This window comes from Didymella exigua (assembly GCF_010094145.1).
Source record: "Didymella exigua CBS 183.55 unplaced genomic scaffold M421scaffold_23, whole genome shotgun sequence".
Taxonomy (NCBI): Eukaryota; Fungi; Ascomycota; class Dothideomycetes; order Pleosporales; family Didymellaceae; genus Didymella; species Didymella exigua.
This window is the reverse complement of record NW_022984797.1, coordinates 202,031-210,200: the sequence shown is the minus strand read 5'-3', so window position 1 is coordinate 210,200 and position 8,170 is coordinate 202,031. Positions and strand designations below refer to the sequence as shown.

The following is an 8,170-nucleotide window of genomic DNA, read 5'->3' as shown; positions in this document are numbered from 1 at the left end:
TCTATTAAATAATAGATTATGTAAGCGTATCTCTGCTAGTTAAGAAGCTATAAGCCAAAACGTAAAAAAGCATACCCTACCCATCCGCCAGCCTACAGCTAACTACTCTAAAGGAGTTTGAGGCCTGTAGTAATAGGAAGAAGGCAAAGAAGAGGTTACGTGTTAATAGGAGCACTTAGTCTTTAAGGCGCTGTAGCATATGTGGCAAGACAGGGCACAACAGAATAACTTGTAAGAAAGATGCATAAAGTACTATAGATTAGTACAATATACTGTGTAGCATAGTAGAATGCTGCTGTGTACTATAGTACTGCAAAGTAGTTATAGTGTTGGTGTGGTCTTGGCAAAAGTGACCGGTACACTTGGGTGACCGGCATGCTTGTGGAGTACGTTAGTCCAGAGATGCTTATGAACAAAGCTCATCCTAGAACTACCCTCATACAATGCTGCCCAAGCCACTCGATAGGTTTCCGACTTGAGTGTTTATCGCATCCGAAATGCCGGCCTCTTGAGCCATAGCTGCTGCGTAAATGTCTCGGTAGTGAGGCGCTCACCAGCAAAGGTGTTGTATGATGTGTCGTAGCCAGTCTCGGCGAAGAAATGAGGAATAGATTCAGGCCCAACCTGTAATCTGGCCAGATCCTCTACTCGAATGTTCTGGAGATCCAGATTGCAATGTTATAACACGAAGCCTTCAAATCGGTCGATTCGCAGGGCAAGGTGCGTAAAGACGATGTCGATGTCGCTATCGATGATGTTGTACAAGCCGATCTTAGTGTATTGCAACTTTTTGTTCTCGGTCTTATCGACATCGGAAAGCAACTCACTGCGTTCTGAATGATCGTGCGCGGAGAACCGCGCGGAGGACCAGTGCATAGAGAACAATATCGATGTAAACACAATACTGGATCCGAGTGAGCACTTCAGTGATGTCCTTGTCGCACCATATCTTAAGGGTATTTGAGCAGCGATTTCCAAGACTTATTTGCCCAATTAGCACACAGCCACAACAGGTTGATTTGAACGCTGGGCGGCAACGAGCAACAAGCGAGAACAGCAGGAAGATGAAGCTATATGATTAGAATTGTATAGGTGAGATATCTACCAAGGTTCTCATTCATTGTAAAGGGTGGGACGTGTGACGCCATCGGGAGCCTACACTATTGAGGTGCTCCAGAACACTCAAGCGCAGTGCACAACACCAACGCTCATGCTCTAGTACCTGCGGTCATAGCTCTCCTCTCCGTAGCCACCACCGCCGTAGCCGCCCTGCTGCTGACCATAGCCGCCTTCCTGCCTGCGACCGTACTCGTCGTCATCCTCGCGGCGGCCGTGGGGGGGCTCTCCGCCGAATCCCCGCTGACGAGGCTCATCGTCACCACCGAAGCCACCGGGCATTCTGTCCTCACCGAAGGACTCTTCGCCGCGACGTCCTCCACGGAAGCCGCCAGAGTCGCCTCCATAGCCCGAGGACTCTTGACGGCCGTAGCCAGGTGGTTCCTGCGGGCGGCCATAACCAGGGCTTTCAGGACGGCCACCGAATCCGCCTTGGCTCTCCTCACCATACCTGCGCTCCTGTCCGTAGCCACCAACATCATGTGACTGACTGTAGCCTCCGGAGTGGCGCTTCGGAGACGGGCTCTTGCTCTTCTTGCGCCTGTGCTCCTGCTCGCGAGATCGCGAGCGGCGCCTGTACTCGCCAGAACCTGAACGACGCTTGTCAGCATCGCCATCCGAGTCTTCGCCGCCACTACCGTATTTCTTCTTGTTACGCTTTTTCTCCTCCTTCTCGCGCCTCTTGCGCTCTTTTTTCTGGCGCTTCTCGTACGAGTCTTCGCCACCGGAATCGTCGTCATCGTCGGAGTCATCTTTCTTGGATTTGTGGGACTTACCGCGTCGCCTAGTCGGGGTTAGGATCTTGCACAAAGCTCAGATGGTGATTGAACTTACTCTTTCTCCTCGTTGTAGTATTTGCCCTCGCGGTCGAAGCCTTCGCGGCGCTCCTCAGACTGCCACTCGTTGCCACTCTGCACACGGCGCTCCTCACGACGCTCGTAGCCACCACCGCCGCTGTAGCTGGAGGTCTCGACCTTCTGCTGGTAGCCGTAAGATCTGCCCTGCTGATCCTGTTCCTGGCGGCGGTACTCCTCCCTGCGTCCACCATCAGAGTATTGCGTCTGCTGGTATTGAGCTTGACCGTAACGCTCGGAGTCGCCGTACGATTGCTTCTCGTGGTGTCCAGACTCGGAGTAAGACTGCGTGTAGGATCCGTCCTGGCCGTAGCTCTGGTTGCTGCTGGTCTTTTTCTCGTTGCCACCGAAAGCATCGCCGAGGAGGGAGCCGCCAACACCGGCAACGAGACCACCGACGAGGCCGCCAAGAGCACCACCCCCAGCAGCTTCGCTGGCAAGCTTAGCAACGTGATCAGTGGCTTGCTGGATAGGGACCTGGCTGGGACCCTTGCCGCCTTTAACGTTGCCGAAGTCGTTGGCCATACCGAGAGGCTTGCCGCAGCCGTGACCCTTGTCCTCAACGCCAGGCTTGTGGTTGTCGCCGTTCTGTACACCACGGCGGCTGAGCTTCTGACGCAATTCATCTTTGCTGCGCTCAGAGTTGCTGTCCCACCAGCTCTTTACAGTGCCATACATGATGTTGCGGCACTGGTCGGAGCCACGAACGTTTCCATGCAGGCAAGCAGGATGGTGGAAGACGCCATCGATAATGCGGCTGATGGTCTCCTCAGGGTCGGCCTGCCCATCCCAGCACTCGACAATCTGTGGCACGGCCCAACTGAGGACGGCGGAGGCGATCTTTCCAGCAGGCTCATTCAGGAGGTTAGAGAAGTGGTCCTTGGACAACATGGAGTGGGTTGGGTCGGTCGACTCGTCATCGTTGAAGACGATGTGCTGCTTCTCACGAGAACTGGCGATGACCTCGGATGAACCCTCCTCTAGCTCAGTCTTGACCTGGTCAAGGATGGGAAGGACGTAGGGAGCGAGCAGGCTGAAAACGAAGATGGAGACCTGGTCCTGAACCTGTTCGATGAGATCAGGAAGGACGGGAATCTTCTCAACGAACGCGGAAATGGATTGCATGATCTCATCATGGAACTCCATGATGGGGTAGATCTGCTTGACCATCTCACCCACCTGCTGGGTGAAGGCCTCAGGCTCCTTGGGGGTGACGTGCAAGTTGCCAATAGCGGCAGCGTTGGCGTTCTCCTCGAGCTCGTCTGCCTTATTAGCCTGGTCTTTACCACCAAAAATGCCGTCAGGAAGCTGGCTCAGCAGGTCCTTGATCTTGCTCTTGTTCTTTGTCCTGTCGGCGTTGGTGATGGCACTCTGGAGCTCCTGCAGCTCAGACTGCGTAGTCTTGTCGGTGATCTCGCCGCACACGGAGTGCAGGAAGTCGACACCACCAAAGGTACCAGTAACGATAGGGTAAACCTCCTTGCGGGCCTCGCGGACCTGGACGCGAGCGTTGCGACCAACGTGAGGAAAGATGTCGCGCTCGCCCATTTCGATCAAAGCCAGCTCAGTGTAGTTTGAGTGTGCCGAGTAGTCTTCCAAACAGTGAGTTGCAGTACCGAGCAGGCGGAGAGCCTCGTGGAAGTCAGCTCCGCGTCCACCAGAGCGCTGACCGAGATCAATGCAGCGCCTCAGCAGGTCGCGGACCATGCCCGCTGACGTTGTGATACCCAGATCCTCAGACGCAATGTAGTTCTTGAGGCCGGTGCGCTCATCAACGCTCAATTCGCGGCGCTCGTCGACAGGTCCTCGGAGACGGCGGTCGTAGTCGCGGGCATCGAGATTGTCGGCGTAGTCCTTGGGGTTCTTTGCGAAGTCAGTTCTCCATCTTCGATAAGGCTGAGTACACTTACATCAATGTGCTCCTCGGGACGGTAGCAGCCCAGTCTGTCCCTCGTAACCTCAAACTCTTTCGTACCATAGCCAAAGCTCAGGAAGCCCAGCACCCAGAGCAAAATGCGGATGGCCTCAGCAGACACCATCTTGACGGTGCCCACATCGACGGCCTGTGAGTAGTCGCGCAGCCAGTTGCCAAAGTAGACTCGCTTGACGTCCATCTTGCTGAATTTTTTACCGGTACGGGTGGAGATCAGCAAGGTAAGCAATGTGTCTTCGATGTCACCATGGCGCCAGTTCTGCCCCTCAATGGAACTCAGGCTGGCAATGTTACCAGCACCGAAGGCGTGGGTAGGACGAGCCCAGAACACAAGAAGGAGAAGGCATGGCAGCCAAATGTTGCTGAATGTGAACCCCGACGGCATCGTGTGTGCTATCGTAATTGAAAGAGATGTAGACAGTGTAGGTGTTAGTGTGCAAAGCCTCCAGACACGGGTGAGCTTTGAGCTGTGTGGACCTCTTGCCAAGGGTTTCAGCTTCATGGCGGGGCAGTGCCCTGACGTCACGTGGGATTTCATACAAGAGAAAAGCCTGGTACCTATGACGCTTGTCGCATTCATTATGGGCCTTCATCCTACCAATATGAAGTTGCATTATGAAGTTACAGTCAGATGTGTTGTTGTCGCGTTCTTTCCCCAGATTTCGGATATGACGGGACTTTAGACGCATCTTTGGTCTGTTTGGACCCTGATTTTCAGCCCTCAAGGAGCGCCCCCATTTTAGCGCACAGGTTGATGACAAGAGCACTGTTACTTGCTGTGCCTAATTTATCTGTAAATGCATCGTGAGCTATTTTCCATTTTAAGAAATTGCGAAATTGAGATGGTTCTGGTCGTACTACTGCACGGGTCCTGCAATGTGAGATGTCTGTCGGCTCATTCCCATTTTCCACCTTTCCTCGTTCGCATCCAACGGGAGTCCTGCATCGAGGTTTCAAAGAACGAAGAGTAGACAAATACGGACGAGAGCCTATTGCTTGGAACAGATTAGTTTCAATTCACGAGTGTACAGTCTGAGGGACAGAGCCTGTCCAGGTTGATTACCAGTCTTCGAACCAAGTCCGACGATGGCTCCATGAGCTTTGTGAAAGCGAAGTGGTTCTGTAACGGTTGAGAGGAGAAGCAGATCACGTGTTGTTGGCGGTGGTCTGGTGCCACTTCCTCATGTTGTTGAGCACCTCTTACCTCAGCTGCATCACAAAGACGTCATCAAAACAGACACCGCAGCGAGCCTTGGAGAGCAAAGATACGAACACAAGAACAACACAATACACTCATTATAACGTACTCCACAAGCGAGCCGGTCACCCAAGCGAGCCGGTCACTTTTGCTAAGACTACACCAACACTGTAACTACTTTGCAATATTATAGCATAGTTATAGTATAAGATGCAGCTTTGAAGATTTTGCTTAATGTTTAAAATAGTGGCTACGCTTGCTGTCTAAAACAAAAGGGAAGAAACCTTCTATCGATTTTAATGTAGATCGTACTGCCATCGCAGTACGATAAGACATGTTGACTACTTTCTGGCTAGATTGGGTATTGCACGGATCGAGCAAGCGACACTGCGGTGCACAAATATATAGTCACCGCCAACACTAAGAAGATAAACCCTGAGAATCTGAACCTACAGCTGGCAAGCTAGTAAAGGACTTCGACGTCGCTGCTAGCCCTCGCTACGTAGGAGATTTGTGGTACAATAGAAGCGACTCTTTCAGATTAATACAACCTTCACCCTCCTCTCAATTTGCGCCCTTTCGCCACCGTGGACTTGCGTTCCACAACACACACGGGAAGTCGATTAACAGTGTCCAAAATACCTTCTCATTTCACAGGCGGGTATACTGACACCTTCACTAAGCATGCACAGCAATTACGAAACCATCCACCAAGCGCCAACAATCGTACCAACTAGTACAATGATGGTTAGGATACTAGCACCGACCCTATCACTAGTAGTGATGGAATTGACAGTGGTGGGATCAGCAGGCGCGTTGTTTCCAGCGTCCGGGTCACTTTTCGAAATACCGCCTCTTTCAGCAGTAACTGGACCATCAACAGTAGGATAGAGCAATGCCTGCACTATTTCTAAGGCAGCCATCTGCTCACCAACACCAAAGCTGCCATCATTTTTGCCGTTGTCAACCCATCGGAGACCGCACGACACCTGGTCTTTACCACCATTACACTGTGCTGCAGCAGCCTTGGCTGAGGCCTTAAGTAACGGGTCGATTTGGTCACGCGTCCAGGGGGCGACAATAGCTGTGTATCCTAGCCAGCGGGCAAGGTAGGCTTTGAAAGAGCGCTGGTCGATGTCGCACTTGTTGTTGTTCTCACACGCGACTTCGATCATAACGCCATCCTTAAAGAAGACACTGATTCCGTCGATGAGACCCTGAAGCCTGTCTCTCCATAACTCATTCTGAGTCTAGTTCATGTAAGCAAATGTTCATCCATTTAGTAAGACTGTTATGTACGTACCACATTCCACATGGCAGCAGCACCAGACATGTGCACACCGGCATTATAGGTCCACTGAATGCGGTCAATACTGGTACAGTTCTGAAGGTCATCGGCTCCGTCGAAGAAATTCAAATCTGGGCTTATGAGTCCTACGGACAGCTCCCACTCCCAGGTCTTTTCAGCCCACTCAAAGTACGTGTCATTGCCGAGGTACTTGTATAGACGTGCAGCGATGTTGAAGAAGCATCCATTGGAAATAGTGTTCTTGTAGTTGTATCCGGGGTTGAATTGGAAGATCTGCCATCTGAGCCCGCCGCCGCATGTCATGTCGTCCCATCGCTTGTATTGGGTCTGGAATACGGCCTGAGCAAGAGAGAGCCATGAAGGCCCGTCTTTAAGATCGGGTAATTTGTTCTCGGCAGCCGACATGGCAGCCATGCCCCAGAAACCCTGATCATCGTTTCCTAGTGACTTGGTCTGATTTGGTGGCATGAATGCGTTGTTGTCCCCAATCTGATGCTCTAGAGCCTGCGTTGTGATGCTGTTATACTGGTTATCACCGGTATAATACCAATAGTCGATGAAGGCGTTGAACATGGCACCGCATTCCCACCAGTAGTAAGGGTCTGGAAGATTGCCGGGGACATCGCCCGGTCTGTCACCAGTGTATTGATTCCGTAGGTTAGTGGAGAGTGCCTTTGCAGCTTTCTTAATCGAGTCTATGTCTATTAGTGCTATCCCCAGGCGCATTCAAGACAGCCCCACCTGGTGAGTTAACGTCCAGTTCAATAGCGCCTACACCTGACAGTAATAGACTTGAGACACCAATGGCCCCGAGGGCGGATGTGGGTTTCATGTTGTAGACCTGAGAGCCAGAGTGACGTTCTTTGCAACCCTTTATAGGATGCAGCTGGGATCAAGCGCCAGGCTTGCGGCGACAACGTGATGCGCAACCTTGAGCAGGATGCAATTTGGGACAATTGGTCGGGCGTTTGCGACGTGCCTCTGGTCCGGTCGAATCCTTCACTCGATTGGGAGTTGTCCCAAGATTGACTCGGAAAGATCGGAATCAGAGGCGGACGACGGCGCACGACACAAAAGGCAGCAACACGAGGAGTCGAGGATTATGGCAGTGGATCAAAGAATGGCAATCCTTGGTGTGATGGGCTAGGCCCATGCATGCCCACATGTGGGCTTTGAAAGCGGCGCGGTCACGCCTCATGCATGAATATTAGCTATGCAAGTTGAACACCTACGTGTTCAACTCATGCATGCCTTTTTGGCATACGGCGTAGTACATGTAGTCGTGCCTACTGTGGTATCAGGCAAAAGTTCTGTAGGTGGGGAGATGTTGTTAAAGTTGTTACACCAATCATGTAACCGAGTAGGTACCGTGCCCGTGCACCTCGTAGGACTGTACAGTGTCCGTGCACCTCGTGCACAGTTTCATCTTGTGCACGCGAAAACCACCAGCGGCACCCACCAAAATGAGGCTATAGAGCCACATACAATAGTAATTATTGCGTAAAATTCTATTGCAACAGTCTACTAAGCTCTATAGTGCTTGACTTGTTCCTACTTCTTATTTAGACGTGTGGTGTAGCTGCTGTGGGTGGTAACTGTTAGAGGTGTCGGGGAAGGTGACACTAGGCTGGCGGAATGGGTATACTCCAACGTCCTTCGTGGGTACCCCCCAAAACTTTGTCAATAATACATGGATTCTAGCGAAATAGGGCTTAAAAGAAAGAGAAAAACTACCTCTATATTTCTGTAGTAGAAGGTTT

At 51.8% G+C, this 8,170-nt stretch overlaps 3 protein-coding genes across 3 annotated transcripts; 1 reads left to right on the top strand and 2 right to left on the bottom strand.

Moving 5' to 3' along the window:
• Positions 1-1,059: 1,059 nt before the first annotated feature.
• On the bottom strand, positions 1,060-4,490 carry M421DRAFT_422914 (Het-C-domain-containing protein). The gene is made up of 3 exons (XM_033593311.1): positions 3,881-4,490; positions 1,951-3,833; positions 1,060-1,900 (listed from the first exon to the last, which is right to left on the bottom strand). The coding sequence occupies exons 1-3, from the start codon at positions 4,286-4,288 to the stop codon at positions 1,216-1,218; spliced, it is 2,976 nt and encodes a 991-aa protein (XP_033446489.1). The 5' UTR covers positions 4,289-4,490; the 3' UTR covers positions 1,060-1,215.
• A 490-nt stretch (positions 4,491-4,980) lies between these two features.
• M421DRAFT_220436 (uncharacterized protein) lies at positions 4,981-5,321 on the top strand. The gene has a single exon (XM_033588305.1). It carries the CDS (start codon positions 5,087-5,089, stop codon positions 5,273-5,275), a length of 189 nt encoding a protein of 62 aa, XP_033446488.1. The 5' UTR covers positions 4,981-5,086; the 3' UTR covers positions 5,276-5,321.
• A 475-nt stretch (positions 5,322-5,796) lies between these two features.
• Positions 5,797-7,242, bottom strand: M421DRAFT_7169 (glycoside hydrolase family 76 protein; the record flags this gene model as incomplete). The annotated part of the gene is made up of 3 exons (XM_033596814.1): positions 5,797-6,351; positions 6,405-7,105; positions 7,152-7,242. 3 exons carry the CDS (start codon positions 7,240-7,242, stop codon positions 5,797-5,799), a joined length of 1,347 nt encoding a protein of 448 aa, XP_033446487.1.
• Between the last annotated feature and the right edge of the window lie 928 nt (positions 7,243-8,170).